Below are 23,720 nucleotides of genomic sequence, written 5' to 3'. Positions count from 1 at the left end.
CCAATGCTGGCATGGCCAGGCCGGGGCGATAAGTATGATCGTTGCCCTGTCCCTGCGGGTCTTGAGGAGAACCTTGTGTATGAGTGGGAACGGAGGGAAGGCATATCTCAGGCTCCCTCCCCATGGGATCATGAAAGCGTCTGCTAATGATCCCCGGCTGAGGTTCTGGAACGAGCAGAACTGAGGGCATTGGCTGTTGTCCCTGGTGGCGAATAGATCCACCCGGGGAAAGCCCCACCTCCGGAAGATCGAATGCAGGACGTCTCGCCTCAACGTCCATTCATGCATTCGGTAGGCTCGGCTGAGGCGGTCTGCTAAGCCGTTTTGAATCCCCGGAAGATACGTCGCGATGAGGTGTATCGCATGGGCTATACAGAAGTTCCATAATTGGAGTGCCTCGTGACAGAGGGGAGAAGACCGGGACCCGCCCTGCTTGTTTATATAGAACATGGCGGTAGTGTTGTCCGTCAGGACTGCCACGCTGTGACCTTTTAAGGTGGCGCGGAAGGTCTGACAGGCGAGGCGAACCGCTCTTAGCTCCTTCAGATTGATGTGAAGCAGCTTGTCTTCTCTGGACCACAGCCCTTGGGTCCGCAGTTCCCCCAGGTGCGCCCCCCAACCCAGGTCCGATGCATCTGTTACCAACGTCAGAGTGGGCTGTGGGGCAGCGAAGGGGATCCCTTCGCATACCTGTTGGCGATCGAGCCACCAGCGTAGCGAGCCGAGCCCCTGGTTTGGGATCGTGACTACTTGATCCAATGGGTCTTTGTTGGGGCGATGCGTGTGGGCGAACCACAACTGTAAAGGCCGGAGCCTCAGGCGGGCATGTCTGACCACGTGTGTGCAAGCTGCCATATGCCCCAGAAGCTGCATGCAACACCTTGCCGTTGTCGTGGGGAACTTTTGGACCGAGCTTACGGCTCTGTGAATTGACATGAACCGTGCCTCTGGTAGGCTCGCTTGTGCGGTTACCGAGTCCAGGGTTGCACCTATGAAGTCCAGCCTCTGTGTGGGGACTAACGTGGACTTGGGCACATTGACCCGGAGGCCGAGCTTGTCAAATGTCTGCAAGGCCAGCATCACGTGAGATCGGACCTCGGCCTCCGACCTGCCCGCGAGTAGCCAATCGTCCAGGTACGGAAACACACGCATCCTTCTCTTTCGAAGGAAGGCTGCCTGCTACCACGGACATGCATTTCGTGAACACTCGTGGTGCTGACGCAAGGCCGAAGGGCAGGACCGTAAATTGGAAATGGCGCTGGTCGACAACGAAGAGCAGGAATCGCCTGTGAGCCGGATTGATTGCGATGTGAAAATAGGCATCTTTCATATCGAGGGCAGCATACCAATCCCCCGGATCCAGGGATGGGATAATAGTTCCCAGGGAGACCATACGGAAGCGAGCTTTGATCAGAAACTTGTTTAGATCGCGCAGGTCCAAAATAGGACGGAGGCCTCCTTTTGCCTTGGGGATCAGGAAGTATCTGGAGTAGAATCCTTTTCCCCTCAGGTCTGTTGGGACCTCTTCTACTGCTCCAGCAGCGAGAAGGGTCTGAACCTCCTGCGTGAGAAGTTGCTCGTGAGAAGGGTCCCTGAAGAGGGACGGGGAAGGGGGATGGCAGGGAGGGGGCGAGGAAAACTGGAGGGTATAGCCCGCCTTCACTGTGCGCAGGACCCATTGGTCCGATGTTATGCGCGACCATGCCTGGTAGAAATGGGACAGGCGGTCTTTGAAAAACAGAGGAGGATCCGGTATGGAATATGGTACGCTGTCCTCGGGCGTAGCTTCAAAAGCCTGGTTTACTCCCTAGCTGTGGCTTGCCCTGGCCGTGACTCTGGCCCTGGTTAGGCGTATTGTTAAGTCTCCGCCTGTTATCCCTGCCTCGACGGCAGTACAGCTTGTGTCGGGGGCGAGGGTGGTATTGCCTTTGCGGCGGCTGGGGTTTAAAGGGCTTACGCTGCGTTACCGGAGTGTGCATACCCAACAACTTAAGGGTCGCTCGTGAGTCCTTAAGGCTATGTAGCCTGGCGTCCGTCTGGTCGGAAAACAAGCCCGAACCTTCAAACGGGAGGTCCTGCAGCGTGGTCTGCACCTCTGGCGGGAGACCTGAAGCCTGCAACCACGCCGAACGCCTCATCACGACTCCCGACGCAATTGTTCTAGCCGCAGCGTCGGCTGAGTCTAGTGCGGCCTGTAATGAGGTCTTGGCCACTGCCATTCCCTCATCCACCAGGGCCGTGAACTCCTGATGCGCGTCAGGTGGGAGGGAGTCCTTAAACTTGGCAACTGATGCCCAAGAGTTAAAATTGTGCCTGTTTAGAATCGCCTGCTGATTGGCGATCCTCAGTTGAAGGCCCCCAGATTAATAGACTTTCCTCCCGAATAAGTCCAATCTCTTAGCTTCCTTGCCCTTGGGGGCAGGAGCTTGCTGGCCATGCTGCTCCTTTTCGTTGACCGCCGAGACCACCAGCGAACAGGGGGACGGATGTAGAAAGAGGAAGTCAAACCCTCTAGATGGGGCAAAGTATTTCCTCTCCACGCCTTTTGCAGTTGGCGTACTGGAGGCCGGTGTTTGCCACACTGTCTTATAGTTGGACTGTACTGTCCGTATAATCGGGAGAGCGACTCTGGAGGGGCCCTCTGGGCTCAGGATATCGACCATGGGGTCATCCTGCTCTACCGTCTCCTCCGCTTGCAAGCCCAGATTGAGGGCTACCCGGCGAAGCAGGTCTTGGTGTGCCCGATGGTCAATCGGGGGAGGGCCGGACACCAGTGTGCCCGCTACCGCCTCGTCTGGCGAGGAGGAAGAGGTCGGGGCCTTCTGCCCATCCTCATTGCCCTGCAATCCGGCATCAGCCAATCGTTCCTCTGCGGCCTGACCCGCAGCGTGGGATTGGGACGGCACCGTACTCGGTGCCGAGTCCACTCCTTCCCGCTCAGGTGGTCTAGAGACCGTTGCCTCCCTATACGATGGCGGACGGTGCCGCGGGGAGCGGGATCGGTACCCGGATGGCCCGGATCTCGAGGCCCTCGATGGGGGCCCTTGCTGGTGGTAGGCCCAGGGTGTCCAGAATGGCCATTGGCTCGGTTGGCCCCATTGGGACTGACCGTAGTCCCTGCTGGCCTATGACCTATGGGCATACCCGCCGTACCGGTCTGAGTCAGGCCTTGAAGCCTTGGGCGTGTGGCATACCCAGCCGCCCAGGGCCGGTGCCGGGGCTGAACAAACAACCCCGGCAGGAACTTTAAGTACCCTAATGAGCTGTTAACTACTGGCTCAACACTACTACAAACTAACTGATAACTGCTAGATAACACTAATGACTATTGCTAAGAGACACTCTCAGACGAGAGACAGAGATGTTCCAACGCCGCCACGGACGGTAAGAAGGAACTGGAGGGGTCGGGTCGGCAGGGATATATATACCCTGGAGCGGGGCGCCGCTCTGGCGGGAAGGAGGGGGCCCCGCCGGCCCGACGGGAGCCGCTAAGGGAAAAAGTTTCCGACGTCCGTGCACGCGGCGCGCGTACACCTAATGTGTAATGGACGTGAACAATCACTCGAAGAAGAAGCAGTTTTTGTCATTCAGCAAGTGGCATTCTGCTCTTTGGCTACATCTACACTGCACACCGCTGTCAGCAGCATATAGGGTACATGTAGCTATATTCCTCATTAAAAAGGCTGTGTCCACACTGCGGTGTGTAGCTACATGTGTCAATGAAAGGCTCTGGCAGGGTGAGACTAAAGGAAAAGGCTTCAGCACCTCCTCCTTGCCTCATCCTGCCCGGAATCTCTCCCTGTGGTGGAGAAAGGCTGGAAAAATAGCAGATCGTACAGGAGTAGCAGATTGGGGAGGCTCTGCTTTGGCTGGAGACAGTCACAGAGTATATACCCAGGTACATACCAAGTATATCCAGGCTTGTCTTTAATTGCCTAAGCAGTGCCTCACTATCTACACTGCTATTTGTACCTGTGCTGTGGGAGGGGGGAGGGAAGGGGAGCTGTGTATGTACTCTACATGACACCATAAGAAGCGTGGAGCGTAGGCGTACTTTTTCAGTCATTGTTAATCCAACACCACAGCATGCCATTTGAAGGCACTGGGTTAGTGGAGGTGCTATCTGATGGTTTATAAATGAGAGGTCCAACTCTAGACCAATTGTGGTCATAAAAGATTCTACGGCATTCTACAGAATAGTATTAGTCCCATTTTAGCTCAATTCCAGATTGGATAATTACAATCAGTCTACATGATCTCCCCCCTGCATTGTCAATATATGCCATGCTTTTCTTCACTTCCTATCAAACAATAGTGCAGTGCTGCTGTGTGCTGTTAAACGGAGGCCATATTTCATCCCAAAGACAGCTGCATTTCAATGGTAGATGACACAATTCTTGTACATATGTAATTTTCAAGTGTTTTGGGAGCTTTCAGGACAAAGACCATTATATAAATTCAAAATAGCACTTGCACACATGAGCACTTGAAACACCAAACCATTAAAACCCTATATCTAGGAAACCAATACCCAATAGCCTAGATATAGGAAGCTTGTAATATAGAATCATAGAAGATTAGGGTTGAAAGAGACCACAGGAGGTCATCTAGTCCAACCCCCTGCTCAAAGCAGGACCAACCCCAACTAAATCATCCCAGCCAGGGCTTTGTCAAGCCGGGCCTTAAAAACCTCTAAGGATGGAGATTCCACCACCATATATAATTCTTAGAAATATTTAACAGGATTTATATTCTCCTGTCCAGTTTTGCTTAATTTTCAGAAGCAGCCTGCAAGTAAGCAATGGCATAAGCATCAATCACAAGTGGAAAGAGGGCTCAAATACTGGAGTCTGATCCCTGGGAATGAAGGTTAGCTGCCCAAACATACTTTGGTGACCTAACTATGCAAAAGCACAGTATCAGATTTTTCAAGATATGCACAGCTATCAGTATTGAACATCTATCTAGGCATGTAGACTCTGGTCCTCTGTGTATATTAAAAACTCAGTTATATCTTTAATAATATGTACAGAACATCACCTAGAAATGTGGTAATAAGCAGATAGCAAATAAAAAATAAAAAAATTGAGCCCATTCATGCACCCACCAAATCATTCACAAAGAGAGAAAACTAGAACTCTTTGAAAAGGACAGCTTTTCAAGAGTCAGCTGGGTTGGAGCTATGCTTCATTCAGTCTCTTGCTTTTTGGACAACTGAAGAGACATACTTGATCTCCAAAGAGGAAGGAAAAGAGAAGGACTTGATTATTGCCCAGCACCTATTGACACGGTAAATTTTGGCTTATCAGTGATGTAGTTTTGCCACATATTGGCTGTTATCCTGGATAATTATATAAAACTAAACAAGCAAAACTGAAATCTGGACATAAATGAAGACTTCAAGTCAGGAAACCTTAACACTCTCAATGCGGATATAATCTTAAAACACACTTTTCTGAATACCACATTTTTTTTTGTAAATGATTCTGTCTTACTGTCCTAGTAAAACTCATTCCCCATAAATTTGCACGAAGTAATTATTAGTTGTCTTCAGGATAGTTACTTATGGAAAATGTTAACTCTGTTAAATATACAATTGGAAGATCAACTGAACATCCCCGGGTGCATGTTTTCCACGATTATTATCTTGATTTGAATTGTATTGGAAGAGACTGAGCTGTGAAGGCTTTGCAAACTTTTCCAGATACATGAAGTGTCATCTGGAAATCAGAACCTCAATTACTTGTATTTTACAGGAAATACTGGTTAAAATATTTTGGGAAAATTTCAGGAGGAAATGTTATTTGCTCAAGAGAGATCAGGAAGAAATTGCTTGACTCTGAAGTAAATAGAGGTTATTTAAAATTAGAAAAACTTTTTCACCCTCCAACTATGTATCAGATTGTCAAGTTATCTCCTCAAAAGTACAGCTGGAAATATAATGCTCATAACCATAATTGTCTGCATAACAGGACTTGATTACTGTCCAGCACGTATTGGCAAGATAAAGCTTCACAGAAAAACAAAAAATGACAGCCCAAGCTCACCTTCTGGAAATTCTTTTGAAACTGGTTTGAAACAAGTCCTCCATAAAGTGTCTGTGATCCCTACAGAGGATTTCTGTCATCAGTTGTAACAACATTGGACTCTGAGATAATTCTAGTGCATCTAGAAACTGGAAAAAAGAATGCAGAAAAAAAGAATACAAGAGTTGCCCATACTGGATCAAACCAATGATCCATCGGATCTGATATCCTATTTCTAACAATGGTCAGCAGCAGATGCTGCTGGGCCATGCTTAAGAGAGTATTTTTATTTCATATACTTTCATTTGTCAGGAAAGAGAATCCTCCCCTTCCCCCCCCCCCCCCCCCAAAGTCACCAGTGATCAAGAAAGCCTCTTTCTTTGAAGAGTAGGGGGATGTGGCAGCTGTCAGAGAGCCCTCTTAATTTAAGAGAATTCCATCTGTTTCCTGCACTTTGGGGGTAGGGTCATGGATGGAACTATTACACTGGGGACAGCTATTTGCTCCACTTTATGGATGGATGGACAAAATGCTCACTACCATGTGTGGAAGAAGCAGCCTGAGAAGAGACTGTGCCTCTCCATTACTCCTTTCTGCACTGCACCTCCCCTATAGAGGGATGTGGTTCAATAGTCACAGTCTAGACCATGGAGAATACAATTTAGCTCTGTCCTAATACAGACACAACATATTCTTAAAGAAAGTCATCTGATAACTGTATTAGCTTAAATATGACTTTTTTCAGATTGAATTACCATGGGCCCTATCCTTTAAATTTAAATCTTACTCCTGTGAGTCATCCCACAGAGGTCAATAGGACTACTTGTATGAATAAGGATTGTTCACAAGGGTAAAGGTTTGCAGAACTGGACCTTGTATTTATATTCCTAATTTCTGATGTTTGGAATCACCAACTACCAAGAATAAATTAAGATAAATTGGTGAACTAAATAATGATTTAGAGAAAACAATCCTATCATCTCAAAGATGACAAACATACCAATAAACTGCATTGTTTCTGCATACAAATTCACTTAATGAATAATAATAATAATAATAATAAATGGAGATATATCTGTCTCATAGAACTGGAAGGGACCTTGAAGGTCATCAAGTCCAGTCCCCTGCCTTCACTAGCAGGACCAATTTTTTTGCCCCAGATCCCTAAATGGCCCTCTCAAGGATTGAACTCTGGGTTTAGCAGGCCAACACTCAAACCACTGAGCTATCCTTTAAACACTTTACACATACTTAAGTACTGACCTTTTTAGTGCAGTCCACATAGTTATTGTACCTCAAGGTTCCCTTTGGAAACTCATCAGACTTCATGGGGAAATTGAAAGCCACAAGTTGGTCAAGAGCATTCTTAAGCTCACTAATCCTGTCTCCAGTCAGATTAGTGAAGAATGGAAGAATAATCACTGCTTGACTCTGAAATAAATAGAGGTTATTTCAAATTAGAAAAAAACTTTTTCACACTCCAACTATGTATAAGATTGAAAAAACTATAGTTACTCCTCAGTAGCAGAGTTAGGTGAGTGGATAGCTCAGCTGGTTGGTAATGGAGTTAATATGTAGCCTTCCATATTTTAAGCTGCTGGTCCAAAATCAAGCCCTGGTCAGAGATGACCAAAAATTATCCTCCAATGGATATTTCATGGTTGATGTACAAAATGAATAAGTCTCAGTCCATTTTCTAGTGAACAAGTGTCTACTAGCACAGAAAAACACCACTACTAATGCACTAACTGATACCCTTCTTGGTAGCTACAGCAGAAAGTCCAAGTTCAATTGAATATGAACATACAGGCAATCACCAAAGTAATCGGCCTAATTCAGGGCAGACTCACATTAGCAAGGGAGTAAGCTAAGTTCCTTCTAAGCAGCACGGCTGGCAGGTGCGCAGCCACAGAGGCCTGGAGAGGAGAAAGTTAGGGGGTGGGCAGGGAAGGGAGCAAGTTGGGGTGTGCAGAGCTGCCGGAGGGGAGCGGTGCCTCTCCCCTAGAGCTGCTGCCGGTGGTGAGAGAGGGATGGTGGAAGTCCTCTTTCCCTGCTGCAGCCCCGTGGCAGCATGCACCACCAAATCCCTCATCCCAGAGCCCACACCCCAAGCTGAAGCCCTCACCCCCCCACATCCCAACCTCTGCTCCAGCCCTGAGCCCCCTCCCACACCTTGAACCCGTCAGCCCCACCCCAGAACCCTCACCCCCAGGCAGAGCTCTCACCCTCAAACCTCAACCCTCTGCCCTAGCCCTGGGCCCCCTCTCACACCCCAAACTCCTCATCCCCGGCCCCAGCCCAGATGCCTCACCCCCACATTCCAACCCTCTGCCCCAGCCCTGATCCCCCCCACACACTCCAAACCCCTCGGCCCCACTCTCACCACACATCACCTCCATATTGGTGCACATAACAAAATTCATTCTGCACATGGATGTAAAAAATTAGAGGGAACATTGGCAGTAACCATACTGCACTACTTCTGTAGGCAGGGAACTTAAGATGCCAGGGCTCTCAGTCCAGCATCTTTTGTACCCCATGCTAACACAGTGAGGTTCTTTGTCCCCGCTCTAGTGCCTTGACTACATATAGAAGTTTGAGTTTGGTATTTAGCTCAAGCAGTAGGAAACTAATGCTTCTATATAGAAAGGTCCCAGGTTCCAGCCCTACAGAGAGTGTTCAAAAGGGAAATGACATCCCTAATCAAGCTATATTCCTCTTATATTTTAAGTGAGTTTATAACTACATCAATATCTCCACATTATTGACTTTTCCTAAAACTACATGATAAAAGAGAAGGAAAAACAAGGAAGATTGAGAAAAATGTACCATCTAAAAATTGACATTAATTTGTGATTTTTAGCTTGCTGAGCTATGGGAGGGCAAGGAAGAAAAGGAAATTTGTTATGTTATCATGAAAAGCAAGAGACGAGAAAGATACCCTTAGTGACATAACCCAATTAAAACTGTTTTTTAATCCCTGAGTAGTGTTTGCATTCAAACTTGGGGGAAAACAAAACAAAATACAACTTACCTTTAGATTTAGACCTAAATTCCGATCAATAAGTAGGCTGGTATATGTATTAAAAACAGCAGAGAAAGCCTCATGATTTGTATTAAAAGACACTGAGGAGTCAATCTGGAGAGGAAAAAAAATAATTAAAACAAAAATATTTAATATATAAAAAGAATCTCTGTGTTAAACACAGTTTCTATGATTTTTGTTCAGAGTTTCATAAGAATAATTCATTTCTGATATTAATTTCAGCAGACAGCAGATGTGCATATGATGAGGGTTTGGGTTTTACATGTGTTCTTAACATGAATCCAAAAGTTCCCACCCATCACAATGTTGGGAATCACGTGTTGTGAGCTTTTCTGGCCAATGAAAAACAATATTAAGCCCTTTCCCAAAACTAGGTCTCCTATGATCATTGCACTATTACCAGCTAAGCCATTAGGATAATCCACTTTGTATATTTTCAAACACACCTTCCAGTAATAAAACTCAAGTCACAGAATGAAAATGGAAAAAAAAAAAAAAAAGATGAATAGGGGAGATCATCCTGATTCTTTTCCTAGATATTTTGCATGGGTTTACAAGTTGTCAAAAAAGCTCTGTCTTCAAGATGTGAGCTGAGGAAAAGTGTCTCAAATAGGTGAGGGAATGGAGAGGCAAAGAAGTTGATGTTCTTCCAGACAGAATAGTTTTCTGAAATGGCTTGGTCTGGGGACAACCACTCCAAAAAAGAACTGTCTGTCTGCCAATGAGACAGGCAGTACCTCATCAGGGGCTGCTTGCTTCCCAAAGATTACTCCTTCCATTAGCAACTCTTGTTATGAAGGAGAAGAAGAGCTAAAACATCAGACACAGGAGTAAAAATGGGAAAATGAAATCAAGAGTTCTGCCTGCCAAAACCTGTTTGGTTTTTTAATACTTAGTATTGATTATTCAGAAAACACTGAAATTCTGCAACTAGCAATAAAAGTAAAAATAAATACATAAATAAACAAACAGACAAACAAACAAACCTTCAAAAACTAACACTGCCACTCTTCCAAGATGCGGAGTGCTCTTACAGATTGCTGTTAAAGTGGCTTTAACTTTACCAAACACAATATATACCTGCAGAACTTTAGCCAACAGTGTCAAAACAGCCATTTTGCTCTCTGGAGCAGAATCTTTGGCCCACCAGCTGTCAAGTCTCATCCAGTTTCTCAGTACTGCCGTCACCAACTTTATTCCTTGCTGCTTGCGTACAGCACGCTCTCTAAAGCTTTGATCTAACATTCCATTCAGGATGGTACCCACCTGAAATGAAGAAAAAATAAAAATTCCATGTATTCCATATGGTAACAACATTTAATTCAATGTAATCATGATATCTGGTCATTGGGACGGATGATTACATACAATAAGCATCACTAGTTTGGGAGACTTGGCCAGCCAATTTCCACTATTTTTAATGGGAACTGGGTCCAAATTCTCTAGGTGATTTTGATCAAGTGAGGATTAGTTTCATGCATTAAGTAGTAGTGCTAACTTTAATTTTCCACAAGGACATACTAGCATTAACAATCAAATTGCTCTCATATTCATTCCTGTTTTATTCTAATGTATGGTGCAGCAGTTCTGTCCCATGCTTATTAAAGTTTGTGTGAACATGGGAAAAGGGAGTATATTTGAGTGAGACAGATACAGTAACCTAATAAACTCCAATTCTTATTTTAAAATAGTATCTAGAATGGACCTAAGATACAAATGAAGTAACATTTAAAAATAAAATCAAAAACACATCTCTGTTGGCAAGTACACAGAGAAGCCAAGAATAAAGGTGTATCATACATGGTAACAGTCAAGCATTTTTTGCTCTTCCCTCAACTTTGCAATCCAAAACAGAGTGTGTAACAGGATGGGATCACAGTTTTCATAAACAGAGAATTCTTCTAAAGGAGGTGATCAGAATATAAAACAAAATCACTAAGTACTATACCTGAACTTTGCATCCTACTCTGCAAGGATTACTTGCACTTTTGACTACATAATCATCATATTTGGATTCCACCAGATTTAGAATATTACAGTTAAACTATGGGTATTTTTCTTCCCAAATCCTCAAAAGCGAGGAAATAAGACTGTAAAAGAAAAATCTCACTAATCTGAAAAAGAAATCTCCAAGTTCTAACAAAGGAGAAGGCAGGAATCTGGTTTTGGAAAATAATTGACCATGCCTGCCTGACCTCTAGCGCATGAACCAGCCACAAGAAGTTTTCAAAAATAAAAGAAGTGGAGAATTTAAAAAGCAGGTGTTATAGAGAACATCCGCTATCAGCTACAACTGTGTGAATATTAATATTTAGGAATCTACTAGATACGAGAGATCCAGTTTTCAGATTAACAGCAATTATGGCTCTGCGCACACAGCAAATTGGAGAAGCATCAATATGCAAGTGCCAGCCTTTTAGAAAAAAATCACTTCTTTGCTGCTTACACCAGCTTTAATGACTGGAAACTATTTAAAGTGATGCCACCAGATTGATTATTTTAAAAACTGTCTGAGATAAGACACCCTTTAAATGGCATATCCAAACTATTTTTTAAAATTCCTTTGATTAATTTTTAAGTGGGGTGTCTTCTTCCTTGCTGAATTTTTCTGCAAGAGAGTGTGTGGGCTCAAAAGCAACACTGGCAAACATTCTTGAGCCCTCTGCTCTGACACCTCTCTGCTGGACTCTTTAGCAGCAATGTTGAAATAAGGCCTTCCAACTTCTAAATTCTTCCCAGGGACCTGTAGAGGAGTCCCAAAAAAGAAGAATCATCTGTCCCCTTGATCCCAGACAGAGGCCACAGCTCCTCAGGTTCCAGTCACTACATTCCCTGGACCACTATCTGGGCCAAGAAGACAGATCCCCACCACCCATGGGCTTCTGCTGTCCCTAGCCCTTACCAGGGATCTTGAGCCCAATCTTAGAAACATCAGTTCTGCTGCTGTGTTACCAGTAAACTCTCTTTAATTGGCAGACATCCTTTAACGGGGCCTGGGGAAGAGCACGTATGTGAGAGTGCAGTGCATGGGAATTATGCCATCTTGCTATGGTGCATGAAGTAGGCAGTATCAACACACACACACACACACACACACCCCACAACAAAGTGAAACACTGAAAAAAGAAAATTGAACACTCCCCTCCCAACCCTTAATCTTTCATTTATAGTCATCTAAGGTATTTCTTGTAACTAGAGAGGGTATGACATTTTCAACTGACTGTGTCCTTTTGAAGAAAAGGTCCAATACCATTTTGGGGCTGTCCACAGATGATTTCATAAGTTGAAGTATGGCCACATCCAGATCTTTCAGCAGTTCTTGATTAATGGTTTCTGAGAATAAACTGTAGAAATACTCTCCGTGGGAGAAGCTGATCAGACTCCTCTGTGATGTTCCTGATAGTGGCACAGACAGCATCATTGTGTTCAACAGGAGACTTACCAGCTCCTCACACTGTGGGAATTGGCACAAGAAGAGAGGTCAGTCCAGAGGTACTGAAGTCACTAAGTATCACTAGTCTTCTACAAAATCAAGAGAACCTCTTTTAAAGCTACCTTCTCAAATAGTTGTACGTATATTTATAAACACGAAAACAAATGTTAAAACTTAAGGAAAAAGCAAAACCCCCAGAACAGTATCAGGATATTTCCCCCTACTAAAGAATCCAGATTTGCCTTTGCCACTGGCACTCAACAATGGCCAAACTCTGGCTTCTGGATTCGAAGTGTTGAGGGAACTTTATAAATTCAGCACGCTGTACACATACATAATTTTCTGTCCCAAAAATACATGTTACAGAAAAATGGACCAGTTCTTCTACAACATTCCTGAAGACAGCACAGATAAGATTAACTATCAGAACAGGAAACATGCCAGAACCCAGTACTACAGAAATGGACTTGGAGACTGTAAATCTGAAGAGGTGATCCTCCTACCTGGCCACCAAAAGCAAAGGCCAGCTGCAGGAGTCCATCAGCCAGTCGCTTGCTGCTGATGTCCAATGATGGAAGAGATTTCCTCTCATCTCCTGGTGCAATGCTTTTATAAACAACTGAAAGAAGCTTAGAGCCAACTGTGAAATGGAGCCCCGAACCCTAGAGGATGTAGAGAAGGGGGGAGGGGGGAGCCTTCTACTGTAAGTCTTCATGAATGCAGGAGAAAAATACAATTTAAACATTAAATTGCTCTGCCTAGCTGCCAAAAATAAATAAATTAAACCACCATAAAACTGTTCTTTCACAGGCGCACCACTGGGGTTATGGGGCAGGATCTCTGTTTTTTCAAGCTTGTTGACCTGACAATGGTCCCTGCACACAGACGGTCATGCAGACTATTCATGCTCCTGTGAACCACACTTGAATAAACATTTGGTTTCAGAATAAGCTGATGCCCATTTGGGGGATCATTACTCACTAAGCCAAAATTTGGACTCAAGTCTTTAAGGGTTTCTGAACCTCTTCCTGGTTAAGATGACGAACAGCTGATGAGCAATACTAGTATGGACATTCAGAAAATCTTATGAGAATATAGATGCCCTGAAGGGGGCACCATATAATCCATGGGCACCACTGCCACCAGTCAACATGCTGTCCTACTATTGCAGGTTTTTATCTGAACATATAGGGAAAATCCTGGCCTCGGAGAAGTTAATGGCAAAAATTCCATAAAATTTAACATTTACATTGTTACATTATAAATGTGGCATCCTTCACCAAATAGCAGAGTCTTTGTCAATCCTGAATGGCTGCTACTTATCTTGCTTCTCTCTTTCTTTACCTACAGTGATGTAGAGACTGGCTATGACATGAATTCCAGAACCTTGGTAACAGGGAGCCCAACAAATACCTCGAAGGTTCCATAAAGGTCTAAGTTTACAACTTCTCTCTATCCTACTTTCCTGTGACTCAAAAGGCTAAACAAGGCCCCTTGTGCTGCATCTGTTCAGCCAATGGAGCATTCCTTAGTGACTTCAGCATGTAAGGATTTAGGCCCCCCTTCTATTCCAGAAACTGAATAAGATATTTTCTTGAAATAACCTCCATTTTGAACATTAAGATGTACACATGTGGCCAGATTTTTAGCTAAACTATCAAATTTACCACCCAATTGTACAGAGCCATAGATAAAGGGATTTTTCCACCATTCTCTTCTATTGTTTTCGTGCCCCAGTGTTTGGTATTTATTGAGTGCAATGTAAAGCATTTATTTAGGGGAGGTATAGTCTGAGCACCAGCAACTCTAGAGTTCAGATCCCAGTTTCAACACCAACTCCCTAGTGTTACCTTGGACAAGTTACTTAATTTCTCTGCCAGAGTATTCTCATCTATAAAAGGATATTATTTATTGATCTACTTCACTGGGAAACTGAGAATTAGCTATAGCCTATTCTGCCATTGGTTATTGCACAAGCAACTCCCCATGACTTCATGGCCTTTCACATTAGAAAAACTCTTATATGAAAAATCTTAACTGTTATTCTATGAATCAATGTTTACCTGTGATTGAAGTGTGGAATGAAGCAGGCCAGCCTTGTGGAGCTGCCTGCATGCAGACAAAATGGAGCTTAGTCTAACGTGATCAAAACGAGCATCTGGATTATACAGCTCAACAGAGCAAAGCTCCTCAATGCTGACAAGGGAAAGGAAAAATAAACAAAAACATTGATTACCTGTGGGTGTATCAATATAACATGAAAAAAAGACATCCTACAACTGTGCAATGGAAGCTTCATTCACTTTGCATCTCTCACTATGTACTGCATTTGTTCGGATTTTAAATTAGACATTTATGGCTATCAGAGAGCTCTTACCTTTGTGATGTTATTCTTTCCTTTATGCTTAGCTCCAAAGATTCTTTATAGGGAGATTTCATCAAAGCTTTTATGAGCCTCACAGAAACATCTGGGAGATTTTTCATGACTTGTACATCGGCTGTATTAAAGCCTATGTTTGCTGGATCACACACTATTCTCACAAGAAGTTCTATCAGATTTGCATTAAGCAATTCCTTCTCAAGTAACTAGAAAGAATAAAAGATTAAAATGAAGGTGGAGACATTTTATTCTTAATCTTATTTGTTGACCTATTCAGCTTTCCATGATTTTTTCTGTGCCTGAAATAAGCAAAATATGGCTATTCAATTGTTAATCTTAATCTCTCTCTCTCTAAAATGGCTCATTTTCAATATATTGTAATTACTCTGATTTATAGAAATTAAATGGCCATTTTTAAAGATGCAGGTGCACATCATATGTGTTCATTTTAGTGTTCAAATAACGTGCCAATACTACAGACTTCTACACACATGAAGACTGCTAGTTATGCATCTAAACAAATTATGCAACTGCCAGTTATGCACCTGTAGTCCCAGAAATTGACTTAGTGCCCTTTTTTAAACTCTCAAGAAACTGTAGATATTAAAACTTCAATTTATATTACGTTAAATACAGAGAGACAGAGACAGACTTGCATGTTCATTCTTCAAAAAGGAATTTAACAGGAAAAACGCAGAGCACAGTTATTTCTACAGCCATTGTCTCTCTCACACTATCTGTACTATGATCACTTAGAAAAATTCCTAAATTCAAGAACATAAGACATCCTATGTGGAATACCATCATCATGGGTGTCATGCTGATGGTGATTCAAGCAACCTGACTGGCAAATATACATGGTGTTAATTTCTCTTAATTAGAACTGCATCACTTATTGCAAAATAATCCATGAAGTGAGGGTTTCCTTCAGCTTACTGACGCAGTAATGTCCAAAGAGCAGGACACTTCCTGGGGCATAATAACCATCTATGATTAATGGCCCAAGGTATTGCAAAGGATGATCCACTCCTCATAGCTAGTCATGAGTCCCCCACTCTCCCTCAAATCAACAATGCTTAAACAACAACTTTAAATAACAGTTGCAACAACTGCAGACGTCACCTTCTACAGACCAATAGCTTCAAAACCTACCTTCCAGAAATCCTGTTGGCAGGTCTCCAGGATCATGCTGACAAATGCCATGATTCGGACTATGATTGTGCATTTGCTGTAATTATACTCTTCTCTTTCCTGTGGGCTGAACATATTGCCTTTTGACCCAGTGTCAAAGCATCGCTCTGCTGCAGATATATCATGCAAGACAATAGTTTTAAGAAAGAACTCCACAGCTCTCAGGAATGAAGACCTCATCTTTGTACCTAGAAGGAATTACACCAAATTTAAATATATAGTGACCCCACAAATCTAAAAATACATTTTATGCTCAGCATAAAGAGAAAGACTGACATAATGTAATGACATAATGAAAATATGGGGGGGAAAAAGTCAAAATCTTTCCCCCACCAGTGAAAGAACGAGCTTTTTTCTTCTTCTTGAAACCATATTTCAATTACATTGTTAGTATTAAGTTTTGGACATGAGGGATAGCTTTTCAGAGAACTATGCATTCTTAATGGATGTGTGCATTAGGTACCTGCAAACAAGTCAGGCATATGTAATTATATGGATGTAAATCTAAATCCACATCTTTGAAAATCTGGCCCTCTAATAACTGCATTTAGTAAAAATCTTATTGTACAGCTTTAATGAAGCTAGGTATCTTGCCCTGACACCCATTTGTAAAATACTGGTCTGTGTGTATCTAATTCCATCATTGCATTTTACTACTATGGAAACATGCTGTTTAGAAATGTCTGAAAAATTTAAAAACTTTTATCGGATGCAGATCCAATGGCCTAATGGCTACACAAGATGTTGGTATTCATGTCATCAGAATACAAGTACTGAGCTCCCTAGGTTGGGTGGGACTGAAGCATGAGAAAAGCAACAAACTCAAATGACTGGGCTAGCAGTGGAGAGGGAAGGAAGCACCTCACATTACTAATTGGTAAACTTCTTTAAGTACAGTAAGTGAAGGAGAGCGGTGATGGGCTTTAGAAGGAATCATGACCAGACCTTCTCACTGGAGGTAGGGTTGCTGCACTGCAGGGCCTTTTAAGGTGGGACACAGTTAAACAAAGTGAGGGGAAAAGAAATCCATGAGGGAAAGAAATTTAAATTAGTGTTTTTATAATGAAACATTTTGCAATGAAACATTTCGATAACACAAAGTAAATAAGGTATTATACTAGACCACTGTTACAAAAAAATCCACGAGGCAAGGCAATTGTTGCTGAAACTGATTGTGAACCTGTAAATCAAATCTATTCTTGAAACAAGTGTTATAAGCCGAAGCTAGGAACCCCTCATAGTGAGTTTATATAATGGATAATACTGAACCAGCTGCAGCCAGGATTTACCTACCTAGTATTTCGTTTGGTTTGATCATTCCCTGCTCGATGAATGTATTGTAGCAGTCCAGAGCTGCTAAAAACATATCCATCCACTGCACAACAGCGCGCAAACTAAAGGGTTCCTGCATGTCACACAGTGTTGGCTGAGAAAGGATTCCAGAGAGATTGTCACCATCATTACCTCCCCCTTCAAATTTGTTGATGAGGAAAGAGATTCCTTGTTTTTTTAGAAGATCACCTAGCCACAAAGATGGGGACTGGTTTCCTGATAAAGAAGCATACAGAAATCAATGTTCTTTAGGTAAATACACAGCTGCATTCAGCAAGGTATTATGGACACGAATCAACACTCAAAAACCTATTCCATTAGTTGCTCTTATTTTCTGGAAGAGGAGACAGCCAATATAGAAGTCAAAGATTCCCGTGGCCACACTGCATATGTCAACTGCAAGGAAGACTGCGGCTTAGGCACCACTCCTCTGGCTCTGCATCAGCTGAGGATCCCCTCACAGCTGGCTACAATAGTTGTCCAGTACCTAAAGGTGGTCTCTCCAAGTCAGAGTTGAGGCACACTGGCTGGAGGAAGCTTACAAGGTAAAAAATGCAGTTTTTATACTGAATGAAAAACTTGCAGCTACTCAGTACTTATTTAATACTAAAAGGGGCCTATTTCCAAACACGTTTCATTCAATAAATGAAAACTGACGGTGCACAGAAAATGAGAGCAGAAATGAACAGTTATGTGAAGCAGGAGACTAGAGGTATATGTGATGACCCACAGTACCTGGTAATAAAGGAACAAACTCATAGAAGAGCTCCATGGATTTATGCCGACATTCTGTCTGGGGTCGCCCACATTGTACCAACAGCCACATGACAAGGTCCAACAGACACACTGACTTAGCATTTGGAAATCCTCTGTACAAAAATAATGAATACAAATCAACAAACCTTACTGATATTTGCCCAAAGGCTTTTCTTTGTTTCAAGGAAAAGCCACAACAGCCATCATGTTAATGAAGCCATACTGCTCTATTTGCAAATCTAAATATCCAATGAAGAATTTTGGATGTTCTTTCCATTATCTCATTAAAAGAATTATGGGCAGGGGTGAGGGATCGGATGGGTTAAATCATTCACACTACAAATACAAGGTCTTATACAGGTGTAGTCTGGACTTATTTCCCTGATCTGAGCTCCAATTTGATTAGTGGTGGAGACTGAAAAATAAAAGAAAATGTCAAGACTCAACCATCTCTTTCCTCCCCCCTTCAACTCCAGACAAACAAAACTGAGATTAAACCTCAAATATCTTCTCCTCCCTCCTCCTCCTCTGGAAGAGGGAAATCCAAGACTATTTAATAGCCCGGAGGATCCAGTCTCATTTTTTCCTGCTCTTTCCCATCAGATGCATAATATTTTTGCATAAAAAGGGTTCGATGCAGCTCCCTCTAGAGGCTACCCAAAACGGTCCCTAAGATGGTCAGAGTTTACAGTGGGGAACCCTATACCAGTCTCTTCCCCACCTCCCCATGGAGGTGAGTGAGCTGTTTCAGGAATCAAAGATAGCCCTTGAGTCTCAAACTCTGATTCACCATGTAGCATCATGTGCTCTTATTCTAGTCAGTTCAAGGGGCATTTCAGAAGAACGTTTTCAGCACATGTGCGGATGCAGTTACACATTAATGGGAGTCATGTTTAAGTCACACCCATCACCCTACATTTTTACAAAAGCCATATGTTACAAACTCAGATGATGTATTTGGAAAGGCAAAATCTCAAACAACTGACCGTGGTATCCGCCGTTTTTCTGCCTTATTTAGGGAAGATGCTTTGTGCTTAATTATGCGCTTTAGATGATCAATGGCATCACAACATTGTTGAACTGTACCTGTTATCAAAGAGAAGGGAAGTGCTCATCAATGAATAAATGCCAATAGTTTGGCCCAGTTAACAAAGAATGGAAAATTCCTGACCCAATAATTTCTTTTCTGCTAGCTGAGTCTCTCAAAATTATATTATGTCTGGGTAGCTGCCCTCCACTCTGCAGTTTCTGGAGATGGTTTAAAATTACACTTCTCATGCTGGACATGCCCCCTTCTCCCACTTGCTGCCAGATAAGTCATTTCTAAGCTGCATAAAATTAATGGCAAGCAATTAGTAACAATAACCTCAATGCCAACTCGATAACTATTTATAACAGGCAAACAGCCTATGTGCTAATGATCTAAATGAAAAGCTTACCCTCAATAGTGAAGCCATCCAGGGTGGGTAGAACTGTGGGAGACGCTGCTGGCAGAAACAAAATTACTATATAAGAAATTTTCCATTCTGCAGCCCAGCTTCTCCCACAATTCTGTTACGTCTGGGGAGCAGTGAGCAGAAGTAGGGAGGAAAAAGAAAAACAGAATGAGATAGGAAGGGAATCCCCCTTATTGAAAATTGCTCAAAGGGCATTATTATTGGGCCATCACCTGCTGCACTTTCATGCAGAAGCCAGCTTCTGCAGGCAAAAGAAAGTCCACTTTATATCGTGTCTGATAAGGTGTTAGCCAAAGACCAGACAGCCGCTCTCCATATCTCTGAGGCGGAAGCCCTTGCCCATTTGGACTACGAGGCTGCCCTGGATCTCGTGTAGCATGCCTTGATTCCTTCTGAACAGAGATGCCAGATGCCTTGTAGGCCTCAACACTGCACAGTCTGATCCATCTGGCAATATATAGCTTGGAAACTCAGTCCTTGGCCACTTCGGATGGATTCTGTACACTTGATGTAAACCTTCAGTGCTCTTCTGATTTCTGAGGTGTGCCAGAAATCAGGCCCTTGACAGAATGAGTGATTAATAATCTACTCTGAAGCATGGAAAAGGGTTCACTTTGGCAAGAAATAATTCCAAAGTTCTCATTACTACTTTGTCATCATGGAACATGCAGTAAAGTTCTTGCATAGGGCTAGCAATCTGACACTCAACAAGCAGACATAATGGAGACCAGAAAAGTGGTTTTGATTGAGCGGTAGATTGCCGATATTGAAGTCAGAGGTTCAAATGGTTCAAAAGCTAAGGGAAGACTGGCCTGATCGGTTTGACTTCTCTGAGTAGTCTGGATACGTAGGGGGTTCTCTGCCAAGGACCCCAAAGACCCTGAGTATAGAACACAACAGATGGAGGATACCTGGTGTGCTATGGTACTGGGTAGAAGACACTTTACCCAGACCCTTTTGGAGGAAGTCCAAAATAGCCAGAATCCCTGGATCTCTTGAGTCTAACACTGTGCTCCAGGCATCAAATGCTGAACTTGGTCCAGATACAGGAGTAAGCCTTTAACACAGAGATTCTCCTAGATAATAGCAATGTCTTGATTACTTTGGAGGACAGATCGAGTGTTGTTAATGGTCCTCTTCCAATTGTTAGTTGTAGACGATCTGGGTCTGGATGGAGAAAATGATCTTAGAAAAAGATGTCTTGTCACAGCAGTAGCTGTAACGGTGGTTCCAGTCTCACCTCTATCAGATTGGAAAACGGGCCCCTTTAACCATTCAGGAATAAGCATTACCACCTTTGCTGGCTCCAGCTTTATTGTTCAGATCATTTTCCCTAAGAGTTGGAAGGATGGGAAGGCATATAGCAAACCTTGTGGCCACTGTGTGACAAGGTACCTAGTCCCATGGAGTTGGGGTCTGTTTCACTGGTGAAGTATTTTGATTGCTTTGTATTCCTGAGGTTTGCAAACAAGTTGGCTGAAGGGAGACCAAATATCTGAGAAATCAAGTTGAAGACTTCAGGCACCAATCCAAGTTGTTGACTTTACGTTTAGTGAGCCGGACTGCCTTCTAGTTCATCTCTCCTTTCACATGGATCACTTTTAGGAAGGGAGAAAGCATTCTGCTCATCTCATTACTTCCATCACTTGTGTGTGTAGCACTGGGCTCCTCGTGCCTCCTAGGTTGTTTATATATGTGATCATGGTAGTGTTGTCTGACTGAACCAGAAAGTGATTCCCCCCCTAGGGGCTCTGGAACCTTTGTAGGGCTAGTTTGACCAGTCTGAGCTCCAGGAGTCTGATGCGGTGGTCACTTTCTCCTGGGCTCCAGATTCCTTGTGTAGTTTTGGGTCCCAAATGTGTTTCCCAACCCTTCAGATTGGTATTGGTTGCAAGAATCAGAGGGTCTGGAAGGCACATGGGGGAAGGCCCTTGCAGACACTCCCTGAGGCTGTCCACTATGTTAGGAAACTGAGCACTTGATCCATCATGCACCCAAGGGAGTGGTCTCATGCTTTCAGGAAGAAGACCTGGAGAATTCAGATGTACCACTTTGCCCTTGGAGTGATTCTTGTGCATGAGACCAAGATGACTGGTAGCTGAAGACACTGAGCTATAGCTGGCCTTTTGCACTCTCATAGTAGTCTCTGGAAACTGAATATAGGTGGAAAGCAACAGAGGGTCCTGTGGCACCTTTGAGACTAACAGAAGTACTGGGAGCATAAGCTTTCGTGGGTAAGAACCTCACTTCTTCAGATGCAAGTCATATAGGTGAAATATAGGTGAAAAACCTCCTTAGGCAATGAATGTACCTTACTACACTATGTTTTAGACCTTTAGGTGCACATTTTCATATTTATTTTCTTGTAACCCATTCTAACTTTATTCCTTTTACCTGGCATCACTTAACCTGTATCCTATTGTTAATAAATTTGTCTTAATTTTACTATAAACCAATTCAATGCTGTGCTTAAAGGGAAGGGTGTACTCACCTCAGTTAATTTAATAAGCTGTGATGTGCTTTTGAGTCTTTAGGGCCGGGGTGGCCAACCTGTGGCTCCGGAGCCACATGTGGCTCTTCAGAAGTTAATATGCGGCTCCTTGTATAGGCACCGACTCCAGGGCTGGAGCTACAGGTGCCAACTTTCCAATGTGCCGGGGGAGGAGGAGTGCTCACTGCTCAACCCCTGGCTCTGCCCCCACTCCAACCCTTCCCACGCCCTCCCCTGAGCCTGCTATGCCCTCTCTCCTCCCCCTCCGAGCCTCCTGCGTGCCACGATACAGCTGATCGGGAGGTGCAGGGAAGCACTGATCGGCGGGGCTGCCGGTGGGCAGGAGGTGCTGGGGGGAGCTGATGGGGGGCTGGTAACGTATTACTGTGGCTCTTTGGCAATGTACATTGGTAAATTCTGGCTCCTTCTCAGGCTGGCCACCTCTGCTTTAGAAGAACAGACCCTAACATTTCTCTGAAGTGTCTAGGAGAGGGCTGGGCATTACAGGGCACATGGTTTGGGGGAAATTTGGGACTGGGAGTATGTTGGGGTCACCTTGCTGTAACAAAGGCTAGTGGAAACCACAGTGAGGCTGCAGACAGTCTAGTACACATTCAGGTTGTGACCTGCATGCTGGTAGGCTGGTTGTGAGCATCCCAGGCTGGGAGCTACAGCAGGAAAGCAATATGAGGCAATCCAGAATTAGAGGGCAACCACTCACTGGTCTGGACTGCCCTCGACCCCCATCACACCCTCCTCTGATATTTCTGAGAGGAGCAGGAACAAAAGGAGCGTCTCTGCCTGAAAGCAGGTTTGCATCCCTTCTGAGAGCACTCAGTGTAGGGAGAAAGGATTACTTGGATTTTGCAGCATTTTCTGCTATCTTATCGAACTTTTCTCCAAAGAAGAGAAATCTTGTGATAATTGGAACAGTCACCTTCAGCTAAGCCTGGGAAAGCTGCCTTACACTGGATCCTTAGACCAGTGCTTACGGTTGTGCTGCCTAAAACGGGGCAGAGAAGCTCAGCTTGGAGACACTGCAGCAGAGGCTTCAGGTGGCTGTGACCACCATGCTGCTCAGACCCTGAACCAAAAAGGAGGAGAGGAGGCTCGGAAGAAGAGAAAACTGCTCATCACTCCCCAAAATGGCTGATTAACTAATAAATTGGAAGGACAGGAGTAAAATGAACCACCGCTTGACTATTGCTGCAGAGGCAGAAGATCTGGCGGCAAGCAAGAGAAAGGGGTGTGGCCAGCATGCATAGTGCTGTGAGTTCAAACCACCTACAGAAACTGCAGCATGAAGGAGAGCAGCCCAGACATAACAGAATTGTGGGAGACTCTAAGGTGCAGAAACGTGTATTTCTATTATGGGATTTCCATGAGGATTACATGCAGGATCATGCCTACTAATACTCAGGCTTTGCATTTCTATGATAATTTGCTCAGTGTCACAGAGCAAGCCTGTGAAACAGCTGGAAGTCATAGTAGAGATCACCCATCCTATGACAGGATTAAGTATACCTAGGCCATTCCTGACAGCTTTTTATCTAATCTGTTTTTAAAAACCTCAAAGAATGGAGATTCCACAACCTCCCAAGGTAACCT

General features: G+C 43.8%; 1 protein-coding gene across 1 annotated transcript in view; it reads right to left on the bottom strand.

Annotated features, from left to right (window-relative positions):
- PRKDC (protein kinase, DNA-activated, catalytic subunit) overlaps positions 1-23,720 on the bottom strand; it is a 161,204-nt gene that overhangs the window by 85,398 nt on the left and 52,086 nt on the right. The window contains exons 29-40 of the mRNA XM_054017878.1: positions 19,151-19,250; positions 18,144-18,277; positions 17,370-17,624; positions 16,038-16,264; positions 14,883-15,091; positions 14,569-14,701; positions 13,009-13,167; positions 12,323-12,526; positions 10,153-10,338; positions 9,061-9,165; positions 7,290-7,457; positions 6,048-6,175 (exon numbers count right to left, since the gene is read on the bottom strand). Coding sequence (XP_053873853.1) covers positions 6,048-6,175; positions 7,290-7,457; positions 9,061-9,165; positions 10,153-10,338; positions 12,323-12,526; positions 13,009-13,167; positions 14,569-14,701; positions 14,883-15,091; positions 16,038-16,264; positions 17,370-17,624; positions 18,144-18,277; positions 19,151-19,250 — 2,008 coding nt within the window. The remainder of the gene's footprint in view (positions 1-6,047; positions 6,176-7,289; positions 7,458-9,060; positions 9,166-10,152; positions 10,339-12,322; positions 12,527-13,008; positions 13,168-14,568; positions 14,702-14,882; positions 15,092-16,037; positions 16,265-17,369; positions 17,625-18,143; positions 18,278-19,150; positions 19,251-23,720) is intronic.

This window comes from Malaclemys terrapin, chromosome 2 (genome assembly GCF_027887155.1).
Source record: "Malaclemys terrapin pileata isolate rMalTer1 chromosome 2, rMalTer1.hap1, whole genome shotgun sequence".
Lineage (NCBI taxonomy): Eukaryota > Metazoa > Chordata > Testudines > Emydidae > Malaclemys > Malaclemys terrapin.
The sequence above is the reverse complement of the archived record's forward strand: the minus strand, read 5'-3'. Positions and strand labels throughout refer to the sequence as shown.